The 27,220-nt window shown below is 51.0% G+C and overlaps 1 protein-coding gene across 2 annotated transcripts; it reads right to left on the bottom strand.

The window, feature by feature from the left end:
* Positions 1–14,860: 14,860 nt before the first annotated feature.
* Positions 14,861–25,411, bottom strand: Dact2 (dishevelled binding antagonist of beta catenin 2). Of its 2 annotated transcripts, XM_020167601.2 has the most exons (4): positions 25,175–25,411; positions 19,837–19,969; positions 17,758–18,036; positions 14,861–17,037 (listed from the first exon to the last, which is right to left on the bottom strand). In XM_020167601.2, exons 1-4 carry the CDS (start codon positions 25,409–25,411, stop codon positions 15,353–15,355), a joined length of 2,334 nt encoding a protein of 777 aa, XP_020023190.2. In that variant the 3' UTR covers positions 14,861–15,352. The 2 variants fall into 2 exon arrangements, with proteins under 2 accessions (XP_020023190.2, XP_073926249.1); XM_074070148.1 differs by lacking the exon at positions 25,175–25,411 and having other exon boundaries at positions 17,758–17,945; positions 19,837–19,970.
* Between the last annotated feature and the right edge of the window lie 1,809 nt (positions 25,412–27,220).

Here is a 27,220-nt window from a genome sequence, read left to right as displayed (position 1 = left end):
CAAAGTGGTACTGACTGAAATGCAGCCCCTCTTTCTCCTGGAGCCAGTTAGCCACCTGGCTGCCTCAGAGCTGCCACAAAACGGTGGCTTGGGTGGGAGTGGGTGAAGCAGTGATCCCTAGTTCCTTCTTGGTGCCCAAATCTCACAGTGACAGCCTTTGTGATTTTAAAAAAGAGAAGCCATGTGTGGATTGCTTCCTGTGCACAGGCGTGGGTCAGTCCTTCTTCACCCCAAGGCTCTCTTCTGTCACTTGACACAAAGTGTCCTTATGCACAAAGCTTAAGAGAAATTTATCTTAAAATAGTACTATGTGGGAGAGTTGAGGCATATTGCATGCCAAAACAGAATGTGTTGGTGGGGAATTGAGTGTTAAATTCTCATAAGGGTTGTGAGCCACAAACCAGCTCCTAGCGACTGCACAGGCTTTCTGTGCAAGAGCAAGGTGCAGCTGCAGAAGGGGTGGACCCCATGTTTACAGGGTAACCGTTTGACATTCCTGCAGTGATGGCCTTTCTCTTTGGGGTCTTGAAGGTGACTACTGGTGTGATTTGTCTGTTTTCTTCAGTTCTCATTTTTCACCAGCCAACACCCTCCCTCCTTTGAGCTGTTGCTACCTGAAATGGTTCTTTCCGAGGTTTGTGAGGTCCACACAGGTGGGGCCTGCACCTGCTGGGTGAGGGACTGTCCTGGCTGCTGGAGCTGTGCCTCCCCCTCCCCCTGGTGGCCTCTGCTCTGGCTATGACTCACGCAGAGCAGCGTGTCCCAGGACCTGCAATCTCGGGACAGTCTTGGCATTGCTTTTGTTTCTCCCAACCAAGAAGAATTTTCTTTTTCGTTGCACAGGTGAGAGGTATGCAGGGGTCAGTCCTCTATGCTGGACAGTGAGCCCAGACCTTGACAATAGGACAATTGGCAGAGGTCCTGGCTGTGGGATGAGCAGGTGGCCACTGTGCTGCCCAGGAAGACTCACTCTGTCTTGTTTCCAGTGTTCCTCTGTCCCGGTCATCTGGGAGTCTAAGAAGAAAAGGCCGTTCATGGAGGTCTGGGATTCTCTGTCTGCCACAGCTCACTTCTGAACTGCTGACAATCAGTCAGTTCACCTTTGCTGCACAAAGTGCCTCGGTCCCCAGATCTGAGCTGCCCCAGTCTCTCCTCACATGGGGGTGGGGGGTGGGGTGGATCAACTCTCCAGCACTTTCACCCAGAGCAGAGACTTGTGATTACTGCCACTGACGACAGCGAGGGTCATTCTGTCTCCATCCAAGCCCCTTCCCTGCACTGGTTGTCCAGTGCCACCAGCCCAAGAGAGCAGTAAGACCCCTCGCTGCAAGGACTCCTTGACCCTGTTGACTTCAGAGCACTTAGTTGCCCTCCCTACCCCATGTGAAGACCACAGTGGCCCTGCCTGTCTTCCCAGTCTGGACAGGATGGCCACCAGGAAAAAATCCACAGGCCTGACAGAGAAGAGTGTCTCCTCTGTGGGTTGCTGTCCCCCTTGGTCAGGTTTAATGTTTAACATACATGGCAGCTTAATGCTGCTGTGTTTAATTGACTGTTTAACTTGAGAAATGGAGTTGTCTGCAGGGGTCTAACTTGGATGTCACTGAAAGCAGGTGGCAGAAAGCTGTGCATGGTCTCTGCCACTGGGCATCCTTTGTCCATGGTCAGCAGGCTCCTTCTGCCCTGTGACAGCCTCTGCGGGAACCAGCATGGGCAGCACTCACACCAAGAACACCAGGAATGCAGAAAGCAGAAAGTATGCCATCTCATCAGCACCCAGACCCCTGAAGGAGTGAGTGACATGTCTGGACCAGAGGAAAAGATGGGATCCAAAGGCCTGAAGGACAGATGGATGGTGCAGGCCATCTGCAGAGGACCACTGCAGCTCTGGACCTTGATTGCTGCTTTCACTGGCTTTTGTTTTACCAGTCTGGTTGTGCTTGGCTTTAGCCAGTAAAAAGCAGCAAGGAGGACAGTGCTTGCCTTGCAGCTTTTAAAATCTGTGTCTGAGTCGAGTCAAAGGGTTCTTGCTACAGTGGGAAGGACCTTGTGGGTCAACTGTTCAAATTCTTTCTGTGCCAAAACACAGGCTAAGGGAGGACATGTCAGGGTTAGGGGCAGAGGCTGATCTCAGTCTCCTGACCAGAACAATAACTGATTTCCTAGGACATGTGTGCCTGGAGGCAGGCCCCCGGGGGTTAGTTTACCTTCTACTGCACCCCTCCTGTGAACGTCCCATGCATCACACACAAACCTGTTCATTCTTTAAGGTCATGTGCACCCCATCACTCAGCCACAGCACATATCACACACACTGTGTGTTCTATGTCAGTCCCTGACCACACCCAACCAGCCCTCTTATCTCCATTCCCTGTGTTCTGATCTGTGTCTCCATCACTTTTGCCTGGACTGGAGCAGTAGCCGTCCTTCACTGCTTCCTGGTCTCTCTGCTTGCACTCTTCCATGGGGAATGAATTCTCTAAGTAGCACATAGGGTCTTAGGAAAACCGAAATTGGGTCAGACGATGCGTCTCCCCACTTAAAACTTTCTGTTGACCACCAAACACATTTAGAATAAAACCAAAAGTCTCCTTCACTCACATGCAGAAATACTAAGTGTGGAATTCAGTTTTTTGCATTTTCCCAAGGGTGAGAAAACTTGCACAAAAGCCAGGCACAACCACACCCTTGAGAATATCACACTTGTGTTGTGGCAAGTCATTTCTTAGAAAGGGATACCAAGGCACCCAGCTCACCCTACCTTGCCTTAGACTCCTGCCTGCCACCCCTCCTCCCAGGGCCTGGTTGGTGTGAGTTCCTCACTGGGCCAGGGGTTCCCAGGGAAGGCAGAAGAGCCCCATTAGAAATGGGCTCTGCTGTGCATGTGCAGTTCACACTGCCCGGGTACGGAGAACTACCCACAATGGTCCCACCCATGCTTACCAGCAGTGCAGTGGTGCAGACACACCATGCCAGGCCTCCTGCCCGTCTGGGATGAGCAGGGTTGTGATCATGCACACATGGGGATGGGCTGAGCCTGGAGACCGGTGCAGGTGAGGGGCTGCCAGGCTCTCACAACAGCCAGTCATAATTTGGGGGATAGGCTGGGCACCCCCAACCCATTTCCACTGCTGGAGAGCAGGAGGCTCTGGGATACAGGCTCCGCTGCCTTATAGTGAAAGAGTGAACGATTGAAACCCTGCAGCTAGGTCAGGGTCAGGAGGGTGTCCTTCCTCTGCCATCCTAGGGAACACATGAGGGTCACAGCCCAGCTCTGGGGCAGCCCCGGATGCAGAGACCCTGAGCCAGCTCCTGGCCTTCAGAGTCCTTGACCCCATGGACAGCACAGCTTGCTCTGTCCTGACCATATCCTGTCCAGGGTGGCTATTGAGGACTGATGAAGACCCAGGGCCTTGGCACCCTGCACAGGTCTGGAGACCCCAGGGGTGGGTTGGGATACGTGGAACTTTCTCAGTGATCATCTGAACTAATTAGAAAGCAGGGACCACTAGTGTACACCCATTTCTAGGCACTTTATTGAGACATATCTCTTTCTCCAGCTGGCTCTAAAAGTAACCACACTGAACACAACTGGGCCTCGCAGGTAAATGCTTAGGGCACCCTCTGCAGCTTCCCAGCATTAATTGTAAAGGGAGCTGCGGCCCAGCCCGTGGGTCCTGGCTGCTGGTAGAGGTGTTTGACAGCTTGCAGTCAGTCCGCACCTTTCTGGGTATGAAATACTGAGGGCGCTTCAGAAATAAGCATTGCGTTGCTCTTGGATACACTCGCCAACGCAGTCTCACAAAACTGTCTTAACATCTTTAACTCAAAAATCACAAAACACTTTTTTTTTTGGCGGGGGAAGGGTAAAGCAAGTTGCAAACATTATTTTGATGTGAAAATGAGAACTATTAGGGAAAACATGTATTTGGGGACCTGGAAACTCACGGGGGTAGTATGTGACGCTCAAGACAGTGACACCAGCCCAAATGGCAGGTGCATATCGCCATCTCTGCATTCGTTTTTGGTTTTGCTTTGGTAGTCCTGGGGGTTGAACTCAGGATTTTGCAATTGCCAGGCAGGTGCAATACCACTTGAGCCCTTTTTGCTCTAGTAACTTTTCAGATAGGTTCTCCTATTTATGCCGGGCTGGCCTCCACTGCACTCTTCCTATTTATATTTCCCAGGCAAATGGAATGGCAGGTGTGAACCACTATGCCCAACCATTGGTTGAGATGGGGTCTCCCAAACTTTTTGCCTGGGCTGGCCTTGAACTGTGATCCTCCCCAATCTCCACTTCCCAACTCACTAGGATTGCAGGGAGGTAATCAGTGCCCAGCTCTGGATTTCTTTTTAAAGTTACATAAACTTTACCCTCTTCTTCATTTCATAAACTAAGAAAATGAGCATCAGCTAGCCAAGGGACTCTGGGGTCGCAGAACTCCAATGGCAGGCATCCCATCTCTGCTGGTCATCATGTTGAAGCTGCCCTTGGGCACTGCCTCTGGGTCACGTCCATCTTCCCTGGCTCTCTGGTTTCTGTAGTTGAGAAGCAGAAATTGTGCTTTCAGCTGTGAAACCAAGGGTTCGAAGTTTTCCTTAGGATCCGGTTTCCCCAGGGCCTCCTCCAGAATTTAGAAATCACTTTTCTTTCTTAAGCAAGCCCAACTTTCAATACCATTGTTGCACAAGTTTTAAATCCTTTCTTGGAAGTTACAAGGAACGCCTCAGGCTGAAGTTTGAAGCTGGTTTTAAAGGAAGTCTGAAAGAGAAAACGCATTCATGAATCTGGAAAATATCCTGTTACACAGAGAACCACAAAAGCAAGAGGCACGCCAACCCTTGCGCACAAGGAAGCGTCTGCTGATACATTGTTTCTTTAAGCATCTTATCTTTTAGCTTACTATGTAGCCATTTCTTCTTTCTCTTTTGCTAATGCCTGAAGAGACAGCCTAGGCTCTTCTCAGCTGTAACTTCCAGGTCTGCTGAGGACTGTGGGTGGGGGGGCTGGGTGGGCGGAGTGGGTGTGGCCTCACAGAGCTTGGATACAATGGGGCCGTTGGATGGCAGCCTGCAGGGCTCTGTGTGGTTGACTCAGACCAATAATTACTCAGAGCACCCTTTTTCTCTTCCCCACCTGAAGGTGCTCTCATTTGAGTGCAGGTCCTCAGCACTCAGAAAGTTTCAGAATACCCAACACAGCACTCCCTCAATCTGCACAGGGTGCCGATGGGGAATGATGATAAGGGATGGGGGAATCAGATGAGTTCATATGTGGGATGGATGCTCCCAATCCTGGTCAACCTCTAGCGTGCTGTGGGATTGTCACCATTGTCAAATTCCTTCCAGACAGAAAGAAACGGCTCCATCTCCCAGGAGCCCGGAGCCCTGTGCTTCTGTTAATCCTGGATTCTGCATGACCAGCTGTGTCTTCCACCCAGGCTGCCCAGGTAAAGTGCAACACTTTAAGAATCCCCAGGTCTGAGCCCCTCCTTCATGGATAAACTCAGGAGTTACTGAGCTGCCAGGAGTGAAGAACCATGATGCAGGAATCAGCCAGCCCAGCCCTGTCAGCCTGGCCCATGTGCAGCCCAGCACTGCCGTGCAGGACTGTCCTGGCTGAGCTTGGGAAGTGGGGTGGACTGGTCACCAGGACAATGAGGACAGAGGCTTCTGTTCACTACTAGAAGCCAGCAACACTGCAATGCCAGAGGACAGGCAGTGGTGATGGTGGGCGGAGTGGGGGGGGGCGTGCTCAACACATGCTCCAACTTTCAGCACAGACTGGCCCTCGATGGGGCCCCATCAGGAAAAAAGGCGGGAAGGAGCAGAGCACAGGACCTTGGGGCTACTGCCACTTTGCCATGTTAGCTAAGGTGGAACCATGACAGGTGGTGATGGTTTGGGGACGAATCAGGCTTTACTTACAACAGCAGCTGTGATATTTCACAACAGTTTGCTCAAGCGGGGGGCTAACATAACAGATTTTTATGAGTAATTATTTGTGTGCAAATAGGGAAATGAAGAAATGAAGCTCTATCAACCTTTGAGAACTTGCAAGATGCCTGTAATCCACACTCAGTGGGACCTGCTACTGCCTGTGGACTTTTCCTGGAGGGTGATTCCTACTGACTAACAGACATCGCCTGCATGAAACCTCATCATCGTCCACGCACCAGGTTGCACTTTCAGGCATACTGCTCTGCACAAAAGAAGAGTCAAGCTGCTGCTTTGTGTTTATCCCTTGGGTTTGGAAGGCCGTAGGGTGGCAGGGAGGGGGCAGCAAAGCCTTCCCAATAAGCTACTCATGGGATCAGGATGGAGTCACTCTGTTCTGTGCCCTGCAGCACATCAGGTCGGGGATGGCTCCTTTTGCACGTGGGGAAAAGCCAAAACCCTGTGATATACCCATTGGTGGGATGCTCTCATTAGCTGTAAAAAGGAAGGGAACTCTGATACCTGTTGCAGCACAGAGGACGCTATGCTATGCGAAGTGGGCCAGTCACAAAAAGAAGAGCACCGTACAGTTCCACTTGCACAAGGGACAGAAAGTGGAGGCTTCCAGGGGCTCAGGGGCTGGAGCATTCAAAAAGAAAATTACAACAAATCCAGTTTCACAGATCTTAACCAGTTTTATTTGTGATTCTGGACCCAATCAGCAGCCTAGACAAAAGAGGGCACAGAGTACTCTATCCCACCCAAGGGCAGGTGATGTTTGTACAGAGAAGGATGTGACCAGGAGACAGAAGTGAGGTAGTGATGGCAAGGTTGGCTTCAGCTCTGGCTGTCTGTTTGAGCATGATTTGGACAGTTTGTCTGGCCATTGTGATTGGCTGAGAATTGACTCCTTGTTGGCTGCAGTCTGTTCTCTTTCTGGACAAAATGCAGATTCCCTGGAAGCAGCTGGAGTGTCAGTGGCCCGGGCATTGCCCCTGGGGCTGACCTCTGCACTGTAGCGGTGCACACAAAAGAGGGTCTCAAGTGACATGTGAAACCTCTGAGCTTTCTGCCTAAAGCAGATAGATGATAGGATAAAAAGGAGACAGGTACATAGCTATGTAATATGTAGAGATGACAGAGAGAGGATCTAATTTGCTTCACAGTTTTTCTATTATGCAAGTTTCTTTCCTCCTTGATTTTAGCTATAACATGCTGTTCCTCTCCATCTAGGAGTCACTTTTGTGTCCTTGATTTGGGGAATCAAGAACATAGCAAATGCACTTTGATTTCTTCCCCGCAGTTGGAAACCGCCAGCCTGCAGACACCTGGTGCTGGACGGAAGGCACACCATCCCACACTCACGCAGCTTGCCCGCAGAGTGTGGGTGCCAGGCTGTGGGAGGCTGCCTGTGGCTCTGTCTGCTGTGTCCCTCTCAGTACGGCTGTGACCCCTTCTGGAGGAAGAGGTTGGACTGGTGCTCCCTGAGGGCCCATCTCTCCTGAGTGTCACATGGAGTCAAAGGCCACCACTATATGACCCCATAGTCATGCCTTGGGCGAAGTCTGATGAAGTTGAATGGAATCTAACAGTCCGTTCAAGAAAGTCATTATTAAAAGAAAAGAAATAACGTATTATTAGAGTTAGGTTAGAAGAAGCCGTCTGAGAAAGCTTTTCACTTGATTTTTGAGGCCCAGGTTTTGGAAACATAAGATGTCTGGTGGTAAGCAGGGGAGGTTTACCAAAAGTTAAGGGGTCACCCCTGGGTATTTTCTTCCTGAGAATGGGTTCCATCCATGGTTTCAATCCTGGTACAAATCAGGGGACGCCATGATGGGACAGCTGCGGTGTCCAGATTCTTCTGCAGTGTGCACTTTGTCCTTAGTCATTCATGTCCTGTGTGCCTTCATGAGTGAGACCCACTACAAAGCAAGTACATTCTGTGCCCACGTGATCCACTGCTTCAACTACTACTCGTTCCCTTTGCTGTAGCTTTATTTCTGTGGTTCTCAACAGGGGTGACATGGCACCCAGGGAAATGTCTGAGTCACATTTAATTGTCACAACTGTAGGGGACAGTGATGGTACCTAGTGGGTGGAGGACAGCAATGCTGTCCAGAACAGCCTTACAATGGGGAGCCATTCAGGCTAAAATTTCAGTAGTGCCAAGCTGAGAACTCTGGAAAACTGAATATAATATGTCAGATTCTTGCTTTGAGGTATAATGAACTAAAACAACCATCACCGCTGCAAACACAGAATTTATTGAAAAAATGAGAGAAAGAAGGAAGGAATTAAAGAGAAGAGGAAGCTATGAAAGGGGAGGAATGATATTTATGAAGAAGGAGGAGAAGGGGGGAAGAGGGGGAGAGGGGAGGGGAGGAGAGAGGAGGGAATAGAGGAAAGGTGGGGAGGGGAGCAGAGACACCCTGCAAAGCAGAAGCAAGTGGCCATAGTATTTATCACAAGGCCTTGTCTCTCTGGCTCAAAGGCACGTGTGTACAAGGACTGCTGGTGTTTTGTATCAATTACAAGATACTTTCTGATTGTAAAATATATTCACAGTATTTAAGGGAAATACAGCAACATGTTAACCTGTGGCAGATGCAGTTGGCACACTCACATTCTGTGTGTTAATAACCTCCATTTATTGATGTTATGCTGTATGTAGACATAAAAACATCACACTGATCCCCGTACATGTAGACAGTCATGAGTGGCCAATCTAAAATAAAATAAAATTAACAAAAGAAAAATAATAAATTTAAACTGTTTTGGAAAGAAAACAGCAGTGAACTCAGGAGCACAGTGGCAGAGCAGGAACACAAGAGCCCAGGTCTCATTCATTGTGTGGGCCATGGTGCCCCCCTGCCACCCACTGTGCTTACTGAACAGCCAGGAAAATCCAGGAGGCCAAGATTCATTTGGAGTGCAGGGCAGGGACTGTGTTCTGGTCAAGGTTTCTGCACACACCAGTTCTGCCAAGCAGGTTGGTAAAGGCCCCATGTGTCAGCTTCTTCCCAAAACGGGAGAGTCCTTTCACCATGAAATGCCTAGAACAGCCTCGGAGAGATTACAGAAAGATGTAAATAAGGCAGGAAGTTTGCGCCCTAGCTGCATGTGATGACCGTGGTCAGCAGAGCTGATTCTGAGACTGGAGGCCTTGGTCAGACTTTAGCCACTCCAAACTCTGGTGGAGGTCTCTTGAGTGACACACGTGTTCATTAGGCTTCCATCCTCCACCTTTGGACACAGTCTGGCTACCACACCTACCTCACTGAAGAGTCGTGAGCATCAAAAGACTTTTGTGATGTGCTTTGTAGAAAATGCTAAGTAAATATTAATTGCTAATCAAATGTACTTGTTACAAATAAATAGTAGATAATAAATGCCAGCCATCAGCAATGACACTGTAAATCTCAGAGTTAATTAGTACCTTTCTTAACCCAAGTAAAGGCCATCCTCTCAACTACAGGTCTCTGAGAATCCTTTGACAAACTATTCTTTTCCCTAAATTACATGTAAGAAGTTGTATGCACAGAATCTTCATATTAAATAGATCTTGCATAATGTCACATTCCTCTGTGGGTCAGGTAGCTCATACAGACTCCTATCGCTTCTGCATCAGTTGTTTCAGAGGAACAAAGTTATGGAGAAGTTAAACCTCTCTCAGGTTTTTGCACCCAGTTCTCTGGTTATTGGTGGTTTTCCTGCGTGCAGTGAACACCCTGAGCCCCCAGCTAGCAATTCTAAATGAGGTGAACAGGCACCATGTGTCCCCCGGCGCTGGATCTCATCTCTTGTATTAGAGAGTCTGAACTTCGGCAAAGTGGGTAAATGATTACCGATGAAGTTAAGTGCATGCCGCTGCTGGAGCTGGTGTCAATTTTCCCGCTCGCTTCCAGTAAGGGCAAATGCCTTTGATAAGACACAGGCCTGCGGAGTTGGGCAACCAGCTGTGTAGAGAGCAGATCACGTGTCCTGATCACCCATTCACACTTCTCATGGTGTCCCCTTCACAACAGGACGCTGTTTCAGGTGCTCTGAGGCTGTGCACTGATGGCTTCACACCAGCTCCTCTCCACATGCACCTGTGCACCACACAAAACAAAATCTGAAATTCCCAAACGTATCCCCAAATGGGATGAGAACTCAAAGATGGAAGGGAGTGATTCCTAAGAACAATGAAGTTAGAGTGCACTAAATTCACTTTGTCTAGTGGGGAGGTCTGTTCTTGATTAGGAGGCAATGGCTGAAAGACAAAGGAAAACAGAAATTAAATGGAATAAGACACGTAACAATACAAACAAAAGCCAGGTGCCCTGGTTTATGCTTGTCATAGCTACTTGCGGGGATAGGGGTAAAGATCAGGAGGACAGCAGTTAGAGGTCAGACTGGACAAAAAGTAAGACTCCATCTCAACCAATAAAAAGGTGGGCATGGTGGTGTTTGCCTGTCATCCCAGCTACATGGAAGCATAAATAGGATGATTGCCATCCAAACCAGTCAGGGCAAAAATATGAGACCCTACTTGGAAAAATAAAGCAAAAAGGGCTGGGGGATGGCTCAAGTGGTAGAATGCCTGCTTAGCAAGTATGAGTTCAAACCCAAATACCATCAAAAAAGAAAAGAAAAAACCCCAGTGTATTCTTTCTATAAGGACATTCTTATTTTAACCAGAATTCTCACATAGTGCAAAGCATAAATAAATGATATTGAACACGCTTTGGCTTCTTTGTGCTCCATGTCACTGTTGGATGTGACCACTGTGTAAGTTGGAGACAGTCTCAGCACTGCCCTGAGCTGAGTCTGGCAGAGCCAGCAGGCAGGCCCCTTCTGTGTTACTCACCTGACCCTGGTCCCCGCTGCCAAACATGGGTCAGGCCCATCTTCTGAGGCAGTCTCCACCCAGATAATAGGTCTTTGCAAACATAAATCAAATTATGACCTCCTGCTTCTGAGAGGCTGAATATACAAAAGGATAAGGACAATGGCTGGGACAATGGGCAGGTCACAGGTGGGAACAGAGCTGTGACCACACCTGCAGCTGCCTGCAGGGAAACCACCCTTTCTCAATACACAACTTGAGTGCCAGCCGGCTGCAGGCCGACCTGCAGGGAGCCCAGGGGCCAAAGAATAACTGCTTCAGTTGTCAGTTGGCCCTAGGTAGATGTTAGGATGTGATCACAGTGACAGCTTTCTCAGTTTTTTCCCTACCTCCAACATGGGACCAACCAGAGAAGGCCCCTATTCTCCCCACCCACAACATAGGCAGTCCCTCCAAGGTCCTGCCAGTGGCTTCCCCAGCCTCAGGGTACCCAGAACCCCCTTTTTCACCAGGACACTTTCTGTCACTTGCCAAATGCAAGTGACCACAATGACTCTTGCTATGTCAGGCTCCAGATAAACAACACTTGCTTTGGCGGGGCGGCGGGGGTTGGGGGGGTGTCTGTTGATTTCCTCAGTAGTAGCTTTCCACGTGCTCCAGAGATGAACCTGAACTCTCGTGTTGCCCACAGAATTCTGAACCTGCCCCCCATTCAGCCTCAGCCCCAGCTGGATACCTGCTCTGACCCCTCCTCCTCCTGTTCCTGCCCATTCTTTCTTCTCCTCTTGCCTCAGCCTCTGCTCAGCCCTGGTTGTACTGTCCACACTGGGTCAAACACCAGAGGCTCCTCCACACCAGCCCACAGTCCCTGGATGCAGTCACTGGAGGGTCACCGTCATCACTGCTCACTGCAGACCTTCTCCAAGAATGGACTCGACCGCTCATCCTTCCTGTCATGAGATAGAATTGTGTTTGGATGTCTGAGTCTCTCCTCTCTACACTCCTAAGTTCCATCTCTGAAGCCAGCTTCTTTTCTCTCTGAACTGCTGCTGATTTTTGAGGACAGAGGGAAGGCACTGGCCTGGGAAGAGGCCAGAAACCCGGAGACTGCCCCTGATTCCCACTTATGATGCAGAAAGATTCCTGGGAAGGGGGGAGGGAAGATGAGTGACATTCCAGAGGCCCAGCGCACTTCCTACCCCCTCACCTTCCCTGGTGATGGAGGGACAGCACCGATTCCCATCCATTAAAAAGGCCACTGGTCAGAACATGCTGTGGGAGGCACCTACACTTCAGTCTTTAATTACACGCTCTCTCCTATTGTAAAAAAAATCACATGTATTATAGATGTAATAGATACATGTTTCCTGGCAGTTTTGTTACCACTTTTTCCCAATTGCTGCTGCTTGGCTCTGTAAGCAGGATCCCTTGCTTTCTGGCCTCACAGAATGCCCCCCTGCCAGCCAGGCAGCCCCCACCAGCTCTGCTGGTTACTGAGTAGCACCTTCCTGCTCCATTATCCCAAGGCAGCAGGGGAGACAGGGTGGCAAAGCAGGGAGTTACCATTCAAGTTCCTCTCCTGCCACCCTGGAGAGTAAGAGTAAGAGTGCCCAGTAAGAGTGCTGGGCAGTATCCCCTTCCCCTCGACACGTCTGTGTGGCCATCCGATGACCTGCTTCCCTACAGAACAGTGTACACACTCTCCTGTCCACGCTGCTGCGTCCTTACTCCAGGCCACAGCAGCATTGAACTTGACTTAGTTGGACCTGGAGCAACTTGCACAGCTGCACAGCAGGGCATTCCAGCGTCTCAGTTCCAGGGGGTCAGATCCAGGACCTGTGGGCAGGCAAAGGACAGTGTACAGCAGTGATGAGGGACATCCCTGCCCAGAAAGGGCCCAGCACCAAGACGAGGGAAGGAGCCTCACTGCTCCTGTGCCACCAAGTGGCACAGGAGCCACAGGGGTGAACGAACATGCCCTGCTGTGTGGCTTCGCTGGCCAGGCCTCCATGAGACCTGCTGCACCTACTGAAGGATGGGGGTCCATGTGACATGGCTGAGGGTCTGAAGAGCAGGCAGGAGGCTGGGAGTCACAGCTCCCTGTGGGGATGTTTGGGAGGGAGTCCAGACGAATTCCTGCCGTCTTTTGCCCTTAACGATAGGTGTTTGTGGACTGTTTATAAATGAGGCATCACCAGATCACAGTCCATAGTCTATCACCTACGAATTTCAGCGTGTTTTCTTTTTCCTTTAGCAGATAGTAGAATTAACCTGTAAGTGAATTTTTGGGGGCAGGCATCGATTTCCTCAGCTCTGTGCATTTAATGCTGAGGACCTGGTGGCTTTCAGGCAGTAGCACTGCCTGGCAAGTCCCTAAAACAGCAGTTACCTTCCACCTGGGATGGAGGGTAGGCCCAGAGAAACCCTTCTGGAGAGCCTGGCCCCATTCCTGAATCTGATCAGTAAAGATGACACAGTATTTTCTTAAGTGATCGAATATGATTCAATAAAGTATGTCAGGGTGTTTTTCTCTAACACCGTAATTAAACTTTGTTAATTTTTATAACTTACAAATCCTTATATACTGAATTTCTGCCTTATCTTGACGTTTTTTGGATAGATAAAATGACTTTAATTCAAGCACGCCAGAAGTTAGGAAAGATTTCTCAAGTCAAATACTCCACCATACACTTTTTAGACACGAGAGCGATGGGATGCTCATCTCTGTTCAAGCCTGACGGTGCCTCCCTGGAGCCTTGGCCATGGCCTGCCCCGCCCTGGCCCGCCTGGCGGCTTTCCTTCCTGTTTCTCTTCAGGTGAGTGGTTGCATCCATGTCTTCTGGAAAAAATATGCTAATCTATAAACTTATTGAGGTAGACAAATAGTTCCCTGAGGAACACGGGAATTCATCTTCATCTCTGTGCCCTCTGCCTGACTGTCCTGTGATAGCCTTAGGTTGGCTTTGTATCACTGGTGCCCTGACTTGTACTCTGTGTGTTACAGTATTCCCCCAAATTGCCACCTGCATCATTGCCTGCACACGGCACACTACCAACTTGTCCTGATACTATGGGTGATGACCGAACTTGGGGACTGGGGGGCTCCTCACCTGCCTTGGAAGCACAGCCTGGGGCCTAGTTACAACCCTGCTGAGCCCAGACAGACTGGGTCCCATTTCTAACATGGTCAACTTGTTCCTCTTTGTGAATCCTAAGGAGCCATTAGACTCATGTGTGGAGGAAGCAACTTCACCCTGGTGAGAAGCCAGCTGAGGCCAGGCGATTGCTGCCACCCTGTTGGTTCTGAGTGAGGATCAGGCAGACACAGGAGGGCCAGAGGACTCTGTGGAGCCTATGACAATCACGTTCACTCTCTTGAAACCTGACTGAGAGAGAATAAATCAAACGAGAAGGAAAGGACCTATCGAAATGCATGCCTGGGCCCAACAGGTAGAGAGATGAAGAGTGAGATTGAGAGAGAGACAAAAAGTCTTTGTTTGACCAATCTCTAGTCAGGTTCCTGACCTGCCCGTGGGCCCTGCCAGTCAGCTGAAGGTGAACTGGGTCCTTACTTCCATCACCCCCCAGGGATGTCTTCAGCAAGAGTCCCGTTAGGTGGCTTCAGCCATGTTCCCCCACACCCCTGCTGTTCCCCTTGCTTATTTTCGACACTTGGTTCCCACTTGCTCTTGGCTTTGTCTCCACTGGCCTGGGCTCATTTAGTCTTGACCCATCTCTCTCTCCAACACGGTCCTGTTGCAGGGGTCACTATACCTACTTCTATGGTTCTGAATAATGGCTTCCCCACCACGCTTTAGCAAGCGTCACGGAATAATTTTTTTCTTAATGAGACACAGAAGGGAGAGAAATGGAAGGGGTGGACCAAGAAAGCTACCAAGAAAGACAGAGACTGGGTACACAGGGGAAGTAGGCTATGGTGAATAGCTTTGACCCTGAGGACTGTTCCTGCCAGCTGACACCGGGGTTGCATGGTTTGCAGGGTTAGTTTGTACAGCTGTGCAGGTAGCCCTGGATCCGCCTGGCTGGAATCCACCCTTTTGGGTGCACGATACAGGAGAAAGGACACAAAGTAGGTGTTTTATTTGTGAAGCTAATGGCATAATTAGTGTTTATTCACGTTGTGAGTTTAGCATGGCGTTCAGTCCAGTTTCTAGCACGCAGGCCCAGTGTCTCCAAGAGAATGTTTCTGGGAGGGACGGCTTAAAGATTTGGAACGGAGTCTCCATCTGCCCCCCTCTCCCCAGCCAAAGTGTAACAAGGACGAAAGCTAGGGCTAGGATCACTGGACAGATGTGGGAAGCACTGGCAGTCAAGGTGGTTTGTAAAATGCTGTCACAGTTGTCTGTGACTCTCTGCTGGGAGGGAACACCACCCCACAGAACTCAAGATGAGGTCCAGGGCTGGAGCCTGCTGGGGGATTCCTCCCAGGGTGACTGCAGAAGCTAAAGCAGAGTGGCAGATGACAAAACCCAGTCTGCTCAACTCATGGCCTGGAAGGGCCCTGCTGCCTCTTGGGGCTCTGGGCTTGTCTGGTGGACAGCACAGTCACACCCTGGTCAGTGCTTCTCACACCATGGTCATGACCTTCAGTGCCGTGGGCTGGAACCTGCGGATTTTCCTCTTCAGGGCCTTGGATGCCTTGATGCGGCACAGTTTGGGCATGGGGGGCAGAGGTAACCTTGTGCCTCCCGGGGCCCTGTGGGGGGCCACCCGAGGCTTGTTCAGCTTCCCTGGCCCAGCCTCTGCACCATCCATTGCTAGGCTGCCACCGCTGCTCTGGATATAGCCCTCTGAGTCACTAGGGCTGGACTCTTGGTCCCCAAAGCGGTTGGCAGTGTGGTCACTGGCCTCTTCCTCGCTGGTCTCAGCGATGGTAGAGTGGAAGAGTGAGGCACACTCGGCTGAATGCTCAGAGGGGTCCGACTCACTCTTGGCACAGGCATCCTGACGAGCCAGCAGGGGCCTGCCCCGGACCTGGGGGCCACTTTCTCTCCTAGCTGTGCGCCTGGGGGGGCCCAGGTGGGGTTCAGGATAACTGGCCGCGAGGGCCCTGGCTGAGATTTCCACAGTGGACTGCCACTTGCGCTGTTTTCTCCTGGTCCCTGCACTGAGGGGGGCTGCTTCCACAGGGAACAGGGCTTGGGAGGAAGCCTGGCAACTCTCCCCCCGGGACACTACCAGGGGGACAAAGAACGGCACAGGGTAGAGGGTGGATTCAGAGCAGGACCTCCCAGGAGCGTCCCTGGCCAGGGTGGGCCTCCTCCCGAGCCCGCCTCCCTGGGGCCTGTATGAGAGGTCCCACTCCAGGGGCAGCTGGGGAGCAGCGTAAGTGCCCCAGTATCTATCGGGCAGTGGTGCTGGCTGTTTCCCAAACCTCAGCACCTTGTCACTGGCCCTTCTCCTGGTCTTCACGGCCTTGCTCTGAGGGGAACCTATCTTCAGCCTCACTGGGGACACCTCACCAGTGGTGCAGGGTGGGTGGGCAAAGAGCCCTGGGGCCAGAGAGGGGCTCTCACTGTCCACTGTCCTGGAAGGAGACAGGAGTTGGTCTTGGCCGTGGTCACTGTGGGGCTGCTGGGTTTGGGGGCAAGGAGAGAGGCCCACAGTGATGTCCCCATGGATATAGTGATTCCAGGGCTTGGGTCCCTCTTCTGGGTTGATGCTTGGGGTCTGGGTGTCGAGGGGTACAGGTCCCTGCTGCTGGAAGCTGTCCCCACTGGCAACCCTGCTCTGAGCTGACCCTCCCCCAGCTATCCCTGGGGCACAGACCAGCTTGTCAGGTTGATTTCCACCACCTGACCTCTGGTTGCCCAGCTTCTGTGGGGAGGAGGATGAACCGTATCTTGGGGGTCCTTGCTCCCCAATGATGCCCCTCTGAGGGGGCCTTTGGCTCCGCAGATGCAGAAGCCTGTCGATGTATGCTCCAGCTGGGCCTAACTCACGGACTGGCCCAGCTTGGGTCCTGTTCAGATCCCTGGAGCCCAAAGGGGGTGTCCTGGGGGGTGAGTGGCTGCTGAGTTGTGGGGTCTCCTTAGTTACAGCAAAAAGGGGGCTCTGCAGGGCTACTGCATGCAAGGGACTGGGGTACAGGTACACCTCCTGGCCACCTCTGGCCACCAGGTCACGTTGGTACTTGGGGTCCGGCGAGTGGTGTGGGATGTCTGTCCCCTGGCAGAGGAAGGAGGAGGACATGGTATCTGTGCTGGCTGTCTGGAGTCCCAGGTCAGCTGGGAGGACTTTCTCAAGGTCACCTGTGAACGAGAAGATGCAGACGCACATCAACCAGGGAAGAATCACCCTAACCTTCCTCTCCCCATGTGGGGCTTGAAGCTTGAGAGGAGGCTGTCAGGAGATGGTTCACACTCAACCCTTGTTCCTTGGTGCTGGGCTCCAGGCATGTGGAGGTTCAGCAAGTGTTCATACTGATCCCTGCTCCTCAGGGAGACAGGGTGGGAGCTGGATTCAGCTCAGTGCCTCACCCAGCTGCCGTGGCTGGGTGTCTGCAGCCACAATGGGGTACAGAGAGAGTCATGGCATAAACTCCCCTGAGGTGTCCACAGGCTCCTGAGAGTGAATCTGAGAACTGTCACCAGGGAGAGACTGAGGACAATATATGCCAGGTCTTGTGTTGGAAAGAAAATGAGGCTCAAGTGATGTCTTTTCTTTTTGGGACAACATGGAAAAGGCAGAGGGTGACCTGAGTCACTTGTCCGTGTCTGCTTGTGCCTAGATTCTCACTCCAAACATAGCAGATTAGGGGTTTTGAAGGATACTTTTTAAACTTCCTGATGTCCAATTACAACAACTAGACAGCTGCATCATTAGGACAGCCTCCCACCATGCGCACATTTGACTCCTTCCCCAGGGCTGCTTGATGTCAGGTACACCTGCTCCATGTCCCCCCACACTTAGGGCCCTCCTGGTCCCCCCACGTTTAGAGGAGACTCCTCATCATCTCTTGCCTCTCTCACCTGTAGACACTGGCCTGGGCCGGAACATGTCCCATGGTTGGCCTACATCCTCAGCACTGTCCAGGGGCCTGGTGCGCTGTTCATTGGGCTGGGGTCTCCAAGTCGGCACAGTGGTCTCATCAGCAGATCGGGGTCGCCAATCTCCCATGCCAGGCCTGGCCTTAGAGGGCTGGAAGGCAGGCAGCCAACTGCCCAGCGAGGGGGAAAGGCGGTCACTGCACACAGAGGCGCAGGAGGTGGACAGGGAGCAGGAACCCATGTCACTCAGCTCATAGAAGCCTGGACAGAGCAGATACAGGCTGGTCAAGGCACTCTGCCCACAGGACCCTAAATCCTCTCTCCCGCTTGTGCCGGTCCAGAGAGGGGTGAGAAGGCCTTGGATACGCTGACCTGTGAGTATGGTCCTAGGGAAGGAATGTTCTAGATTCTTCTGAGGAACAGTCTGTATGGCCATGGTGGGTCAGAATCTGCCTCACCTGCATGCCATAGCTGCCCACCCTGTCCCTGGCTGGTGGCTTCTGAAGATGCATAACCACTGCCTGAGAAAGGGCAGCTTCTCAGCCCCAAGGCAGGCCTCAGGCACCCCCTCTCTTCCTGGTTGCCTTTGGGTTAATCTGCAGCCCCATGACAGTGGGGACAATTCCAGAATCCTCAGCCCCCAGGACTGCTGGGTGCATAGCCCAGCCCCGAGCACAGTGCAAAACAAATGCACAGCAGTGCTCAGAGTCTGGTGGGCACCACAGCTTGCCATCCGAACTCAACCCACCTCCGACCTGCCTGACCTGAAGACAGGATCTCTGTCCTCAAGTGTTGTGTGGGCAGGTGACTCCAGAGGCACCTGCACACCCATGTTTATTGCGGCACTATTCACAATAGCCAAGTTATGGAAACAGCCAAGATGCCCCACCACTGACGAATGGATCAAGAAAATGTGGTATCTGTACACAATGGAATTTTATGCAGCCATGAAGAAGAACGAAATCTTGTCATTGGCAAGTAAATGGATGGAACTGGAGAACGTCTTTCTGAGTGAGGTTAGCCAGGCTCAGAATCGTATGTTCTCTCTCATATGTGGACTTTAAATCAAGAGCAAACACAGTAATGTTGTGGACTTGGGTCACATGACAAGGGGACAGCACATACAGGAGGAATGGGGATAGGTAGGAAACCCAAAACTTGAAAGTGTTTGATGTCCGCACTCCAGAGGAGCCAATACAGAAACCTTAAAGTGACAGAGGTCAACATGAGAAGGGGATCAGGAACCAGTGTAAAGATCAGTTAGAGAGGAATCAACCTGGGTTGTATATATTTGTACATGGAAGCAATGCTAGGAATATTTCTGTATAGCTGTCCTTATCTCAACTAGCAAAAACGCTATGTCTTTCTTATTATTGCTTATGTCTTCTCTTCAACAAAATTAGAGATAAGGGCAGAACAGGTTCTGCCTAGAAGCAAGGTGGGGGGTAGGGGAAAGAAATGACCCAAACAATGTATGCACATGTGACTAAATGAATAAAAAAAGTGTTGTGTGGGGAATACGATCTAGAACGCAAAAGTGACCAAGGCCACACACACCGGCTGTGACTGCAGTATGCTTTCCTGTGACTTGGAGACAGGCACAGGGAGGGACAGAAGTCCTTGTCTGAGTCTCTGACAAGTTATGCTTTAGACTCTACACTGAATGAATCCACAGACATAAATTCCCATGTGTTCTGTGGCCCATAAAAGGGTCATTCACATGTTCCAGTCACCCAGCACGAACAGAACCGACAAGCTGCTTCTATCCAGAAGGAGCTGAGAAACTCTTGGGGCTCTTTTATGTCAGAAGAAAGACTTTTCCACTGTACTCATGAACTCTCTCAACACAATTAATGACAGCCTTTCATTTTTAGTAACTTTCAATAACATATGCTTTTCCAGGCTCACCCCACCTCCCTAGGTTTCAGAGCAGCCTGGACACAGGCTAAGGGCCAGCACTGCTCACTGTGTCCAGATTCACTTTTGCAATGCTGCATGGTCACAGAGTACACTGGAGGCAGGGCCCTGGCTCTCCCTGGCCCAGGCACCGGCTGGCCATACCTGAGCTGGGTCTGCTGTCACTGTCCGGGGCCTCAGAGGATGACCTGCACACATCCAGCTGCAGCTCGCTTATCTGCTGGTCCAGCTGGTCCAAGTGTGTCTTCAGGCCAGCATCCTGTCGTCTTAACCGTGACTACACAGGGGAAGAAGGAGAAATAAAACCAATCCAAGGGCAGAAATCCAAACACGAGGTTCCACAAGGTGAAAACAATTGCATCATGAATTCAACTTAACTCCAAAATGCCAAAGGAGGCAGCTGCTCCTTACTCATGGTGAGGCTCTTCTGCAGAGATACATACACAATCACACATACACACACATACACACTTGTACACAACCACACGTATACACACATGCATACAACCACAACAGTACACACATGCACACGTTCACACATACACACATGCAAACTACCACACACACATGAACACGTTCACACATGTACACCTGCACACAATCACACACACATGCACACACAAGATCACACACACACGATCACACATGTATACCTGCACGCGATCATAAATACACACTTGCACACACATACACACATGCATATGACCACAACTACACACACATGTACACAACCACACATGCAAACACAAGATGACACATACACACATGCAAACTACCACACACATGAACACGTTGACAGATGTACACGTGTACATGACCACACATACATACTTGTACACAACCACACACATACACACAATCACACATATACACGATCACACATCTACCACGCACAAACACACATGCACACACAGGTATTTTCTCTCCAGTGCAGACTTCTAAAAGCTATCAGCAATTTCCAACAAGATCCACCTTCATAGGGATGCAGAACAGTTCTGCTCGTGAGAGTGCGTGGTCAAAACCAGAACAGTACACCTTGGGGCCAGAACCCCAGGTAACAGCTTCCACACTTCTTGTAGTTCTAGGTAAGAATTTATTTGGTGTCACAGTGTTCTTCACACAGAAGCCCCATGGGCTGTGGCACCTGGCTGTGAGAACGTTCAGCCTTTGTTGTAAGGGTAACACATCCTAGGGAAAGAAGAAAGAAAGGGCGCCCTCCAGCACCCCAACTCCTGCCTCTTTCCTGACCAGTGTTCCCATCTGCCAGAGGTTAGGGAGGGCTCCAGGGAAGGGGGCTCTCAGTAAGGACCTGGAAATCAGCTTCACCTAGAAAACTTGCCCAGGGAACTTCTTGTTCATGAGGTCACATTTGAGGGCAGCTCTGCCCAACAGTCTGGCTCTTCTCCAAGCCTCGGTCCCTGACTCAGCAGTGCCATCTGTACGGGTGGTTACGATCCTTAACTCGTGTGTGTGTGTGTGTGTGTGTGTGTGTATCTACTGAGCAGAAGGGTCCCTGAAAACCTCCATTATGACCTCCCTGTGACCTTAAAGGGCAGAAAGAAGAAAAAGCAGAATGGACCAGAGTAAGGATGGTATGAAGATTAGGGCACGACCAATCAGAACACAGAAGGCACAGCCAACCAGAATGCTGCTCTCTCCACACCTAATTAGCCCAGAGATGGCACAACCCTGGACAAAATGAATAAAAACCTCAGACCCCGTCTCTTCTTGGGCACCCTTTTCTTGGGACCCCTCCCAGTTCTGGGGGTTCCACTCTTTATTACTCTTCTATCTCAGTAAATGCTCCCGCTATACTCATTCTTAGGATTTTCATTCTTCGAAACTGTGAGACAAAGCCCTCAGGCTCAGACATGCAGAGCACGTACAGAATCCTCCGTCTTTCATTGGGAGCATTATGTGCATGCATGTAAACTGTACATGTGATCATGTACACACACACACACATATACGTACATATTATAAAACTAGCATCGAGTGTTTAGGGAATGTGATTTCTTCCTGTCAATTGTTTGCTGGGAAGTGAGCCCCGCTTCCCAGGCTCACTGTGTATTTATTGTTTTGATTAGCAATTGGAAATAAGGCAAGTAACTGAGAAATTCGTTGATGTGGTTCATCCACTTCCAGTGGGGAGCTCTGTTGGCAACTCCAGTGGTGTGGAAAATCATGGCAACAGAGAAGCAGGTAGGTAGGAATGGTGTGCTGTTCATAGGAGGAGGCCACTTCTGCAGAGGTGTTGGAAATGCAAGTGGCAAACACACCCTCCTTCCCCCGGTTTAGGTGAGCTGGGTTGAAGATGCCTGGGTCAGCACTCAGTCCGCCACCTTTTCCAACTCAGCCTTTCTTTCAGGACCTGCCTGGGGGATTGGAGTAGCCGCCAAGGTCTGTGAACATGAGCACGGCCAAACCAGTCCTGAGCTAAACAAAACTGTGCTCAGAACACCCGACAGGTCCAGACACCCTGGCGTCCAGCAGGCACATGGTCACAAAGGTAACCCACTTCCCAGCACTACCAAGAGAGCTGTGCAGCAGTCTGGTTACCGTCTGCCCCCCAAAACAACCGAGACTCAAGAAGGAGCAGTTTATTTTTTCCTACAAATGATTTTCCTTTCCTATCATAAAACCACAGGACCCATAGATAGTTCAGTTTCTTTGCTGGGTCTTACTTCCACACTTTGAAGCTTCTACTTGCTTCTCTGCCCCCTTTTAAAGCCCTTGGCCCTGTGTGTGCACAGGCATGCATGCACTGCTCTGTGGTTAGTATTCACATCTCTGACTGGAAATCCCAGCTCAGCTCTCAGGGTTTCCACTATTCTTGTTAACCCTCCCTTCCTTCAAAAAGCTCACTTTACACTTTACATTCCTCTTGTAAGTGGCTTGATTTGCATTTGCCCTGGTGCCCCCTCCGCTCCCCAACCTATAGACAGATCTGTTTTGCCATCCTAATAAAAACTTCATGGCCTAATTACAAGGAGAAAAAATAAGGGGACAAAAGTTAAAAGTGTCTTAACATTCAGAGATAGTATCTAAAACACTTCCTTTCTTTCCGTGATGACTTCCTGTAGGGGGTAAAGACCATAGCTAAGTTAGAAGAGCCCCATCAATCCACAGCAAAGATACAAGTTCACAGATCATACTGCTGACGATAAGCACAGCAGCCCTGGAGGAACCCTGGTCCTAGACGGTGACTGACACCAAGATCCCAGCCCTGCCTTCATTTGCTGCCAGCATGTTCACAAAGCAAGCACGGCTGGTCCAAGGCAAACACCAGGCTTCCTGCTTACGGCTGCAGATCAGACAGTGGGTCGCCCCTGCAGCGTTAACCTGGAGCCTGCCCATGAAAGGAGCTGTTGAAGCTGCCACTTTGAGAACAAGTCACGACCAGCAAAGTCAAGGGCCCCTCTCCCATGGGTGCAGCAGCACCTGCTGGTGAAGGTGGGGTTTTCAGACTACTCTTGGGCCTGAGTGCCAGGGATCGGGTGACATCTTTCTACTTAAGGTCTCTGGGGAGCTCAGCCCTTATAAAGTGGAAATGCCAGGTGCTTCCTGGGAATGGCAAGTTCCCTTAAAATAGGCACAGGCCCAGGCCAACTGCAGCAGAGTGCAGGTTAGAGGGCTCTAGGTTGTATTAGCATGGAAATATGGACTAGGAAGCTGTAAATCCTGGACCATCTCTCCTTTTGTTCCAACAATAAAACTCGCTAATGTATTTGTTCAACAAAAGCCTACTAAGTACCTCCCGCTGTGCTCTCTCTGTGACTTTGACACACAATTAAAAGGGCGCAGCCCTGGAAGTGCTAAAGCACGTCTTCACTTGAGAATTCCTGCAGGCTGAAGCAGCCCAGGCTCAGATAAACCTCTTCCTGTCTTCACACCTGAGTGATGACTGAGGCCAGGTGAGCGGGAGGGGGAGGAGCCGCATGGGCTGGAGTCACTGGAGTGTTTAACTGGACTGGACTCAAGCTCTTTGATTGTTTTCTTGACTAAAGAACTAGCATCACTCCTAATTTTTTTTTCCTGTAAGAAAAATGTGAACATGTTAAGCACTGGCTGATGTCCCACAAATTCAGCTCTTTTCTTTTTTGATCACACAATCCACTCCACAGAGTTTCAAGGCAAAGTTTGCATGTTCCTTCTGGTCTCCACATTGAGAAAAAAAATTAAAACAAAAACCTGCTTGATTTCCTCCAAGACTACTTGCAATTAGAGGCTGAGTACTCACAGGTCTGATTTGTTCAAGTGAAGTTGAGTTAATCATGAACCGTGTTCTCACCCACTTGCAAGAACAATTCACGCAGGTAACGCCACTGTGTCTGGGTGGGCCTGACTGAGGGTGGGGGAGATGGGAGTGTGGCTGGCACCAGCCTCACATCTGCTGTTGTGACTTGATCAACCAGTGGATGACCTACAGTATGAAGGGCCCACTCACCCCAGCTACCTCCTCTCTTGGGGCAGCAGCTGGCTCACCCAGACTCCAGGCGCAGAGTTGGGGTCTGGGCCACTCTCCACCAGGCCTCCACCTCCTCTGGTCGCTAGTAATGGGGCAAATAACAGGAGTCCTGGTGGGCATATCCAGCTACTGGACTTCCTGATTATTTAATCCCAAACCTTCCCCAGTTAACACGGGACTGAGCTAAACTGATAGGAACGCAGCAGCTTCACCCAGCAACTTTGTAAAGAGGGCGGCGACTTTGAGACTGGACAGGTCTGAATTGCTACAGTAAAAGAAATTCCACTTAGAGTAACAGAAGTAACTCAACCAAATAGACATCTATAGCATTTGTATTTTTCTTTAAAAAGTTGCAGTACTGCAAAAACTCTCTGGGGGTGTTTCTAATAAGTCATAAGAAATTATACACAGCCGTGGCAGCCACAGGAGTTGACAAGTGGAGTACCTTCAATGGGTTTAAAGGAACACCGACATTTGAAGGGCCCAGGTAGCAGAGAAAGACGCAGGTAGAGAAAGCAACAAGGGTCCCCTCTCCCACCTCTGCAGACCAGCAGACACGCCTTTTTCACGACTCAGGTTACATGTTAACGTGGAAGAAGCCCTCATCAGACACACTCTTCCCCTCCACCCAGACACCATTGTCCCTAATCCAACGCAGCAGGAGGACCTGGACCCCAGGGTGAGGCCCGGATGCTAGCAGACTTCCGCCGGGAGAAATCGAGTCAAACAGCGCTGTCACTCAGCGCACAGGCACGCGCCCCCAATTTGTCAGCGTCAGCAGCAGGCAAAGGTGTTTGTGCCCCGATCGTGCCCCGATCGTGCCCCGATCGTGCCCCGATCGCGCCCCGCAGCACGTTCCCTCTGCTTGCGCCTCCGCGCCCGGCCTCCGCGCCTTGGGAATGGAGCCGCGTCCCAGGGGAGCACAAAGGACGTGCGCTCGGAGCATCACACAGCCCCTCACCCGCTGGCCGCCGCCGCCGCCCGCCCGCGCAGGTGACCAGGCCCGCTCCTTACCAGCTGCTCCTGCAGCGCGGCCAGCGTCGCCTCCAGCCGCAGCTCGTGGCCGCGGGGACCGCGGGGCTCGGCGGGCCCGGGCGGGGGCTGCATGGCCAGGGCGCCCCGCACGCGCGCCTGCTGCGTGGCGCGCAAGCCCTGCAGCTCATGCAGCCCGGCCAGCGCCGCGCGCAGCCGCGCGCCCACCCTGCGGCGGTCCCAGCCCGCAGGCCCCGGGGGGCCGCCCGGCGCCCACATCCCGCCCGCGCCCCGGAGCCGCAGCGCGGACCCGACCCGCGGCCGCCGCGCGTCCTCCGGCACCGCCTCTCCCCGCCCCCGGCTCCGCAGGTCGCCCAGGTGGGGACGGACCTATCGCTGGCCGCCCAGTGCGGCGCTGGCAACGCCCCGAGGTCACGGCGGCCGCCCCCGGCCCGCCCCGTCCTCCCCGCCGTGCGCCCTCGCCGGCTGCGCCCGGGACCCTGCGACGCGCGGCCCGGACGGAGGAGGAGAAAGTGGGCAAACCTGGCAAAGGCTCGGTTGAGGTTTAATTTTTAAAAATCGCATCGTGAGAACCATGTCTCATTCGTCAGCTCCTTAGTTGGTTTCCTAAGGCACACACGTTGGAAACCTCGGTTTGCCTTTAATTTTTTTTAAACAATAGCTTTATTGAGTTCACATACCATATAACTCATCTTAAAGTGTGCACTTGAGCTGGAGGAGTGGCTCAAGCGGTAGGTAGAACGCCTGCTTTTTGCAAGATGTAAGTCCTGAGTTCAAACCCCAGTTCCACTTAAAAATAAAAGTATACGTTTCAGTAGCCTCACCAAATTTTGGTAACTACCGCCAGGATTATTTTTAGAACCCTTTCACCACCCCAAAAGGAGGCTCTGCCCTCATTAGCAGTCACCCCCACTTCCTCTACACCCCCTCATCGGCCTCTGTGGACGGGTCATTAGGTGGAGCCAGGCCGTGTGGTCTTTAGCTGTGCGGCCCTTCACTTTTCCTGGTCCGCTGGTGTAGCGTCAGAACGCTCCTCCTTTTTTATGACAGAACAATGTTCCACAGCACGGCTATGGCACATTGGCACTTCATTGGATCATCCATGAACTTGGGTTGTGTCCACTTGGTAGCTATTGTGAAGAATGTCGCTTGGACAGCTCTGCACAAATCCTTGCGTGGAGACATGCTTTCATTTCACTTGGGTGTCTACCTAAGGTGGAATTGAAGGGTTGTGGTAACCACTACGTGTGAGGTTTTCCACCTTAAGCTCCCTCCAGGAGGCAGGAGGGCGTGGGACTCAGCCTGCGGTCAACAGTGGACTCTTGATTAGAGCCACCAGTGGTGTGGCGTGGGAGCTGCGGGGTTTGGACTTGCGTCCTTCTGACCAGAGCATCTTTCCTGTGCTTGCCTTGCATCTTCTCTGGAGAAATGTCCATTTCGTGCCTCTGCCTGTTTGTAAATTGGATCAGCTTTCTTGCCTGCGTGATTCAAATTCATGAGAACCGTGACTTAAAGGGTTTCCCATCTGGGGATTTCCAATTAATGTTCTTGGTGTGGTCTTCGCAGCAAAAAGCTTTAAAACTTTAAATTTGCAGATTTATTTTTTTCTCTTGTTTAGATTTTTGGCATCGTATCTTATATTTTTGGTATAATAACTTATATTTTTGGTATCATATCTTAGAACTCATGGTCTAATCCAAGGCTGGAGATTTCTCCTGTATTTCCTCCTGAGGTTTTTGCAGTTTTATCACTCACTTTGAGTCACTTTGGTACCTGATTGTGGTAGAGGTCCAGATTCATCCTTCTGCACTTGGGCCTTCAGTTATGGAGCACCATTTGTTGAAAAGACAGTTCCTTCTCCACTGAGTTGTCTGAGGTCCTTGTTGACCATCATTGATCTGGAAAGTAGGTTTCTGGCTTCTTGATCCTGCACAGAAGACAGCTGGGATTTTGGTGAGGCCGTCATGGACTCTGTATATTAGCTAGAAATAGAGGCTGAGTCCTTGAATGTCAGCGTGGCTCTCTCCATATGACCAGGTCTTTAACTGCATTCAGTAACACTGTGTA

Source organism: Castor canadensis, chromosome 1 (genome assembly GCF_047511655.1).
Source record: "Castor canadensis chromosome 1, mCasCan1.hap1v2, whole genome shotgun sequence".
Taxonomy (NCBI): domain Eukaryota; kingdom Metazoa; phylum Chordata; class Mammalia; order Rodentia; family Castoridae; genus Castor; species Castor canadensis.
Note: the sequence above shows the minus strand (reverse complement) of the source record. Positions and strands in the feature narration are given on the sequence as shown.

What these genes read in the sequence shown, in the direction of transcription:
- Dact2 (XM_020167601.2), bottom strand. Translation starts at nt 25,411, where the DNA reads ATGTGGGCGCCGGGCGGCCCCCCGGGGCCTGCGGGCTGGGACCGCCGC. An exon ending in CCGCGCTGCAGGAGCAGCTG is followed by an intron (nt 19,970 to 25,174) that starts GTAAGGAGCGGG and finishes TCCCCTGTGTAG; the next exon opens with TCACGGTTAAGACGACAGGA. An exon ending in TGACAGCAGACCCAGCTCAG is followed by an intron (nt 18,037 to 19,836) that starts GTATGGCCAGCC and finishes TGCTCTGTCCAG; the next exon opens with GCTTCTATGAGCTGAGTGAC.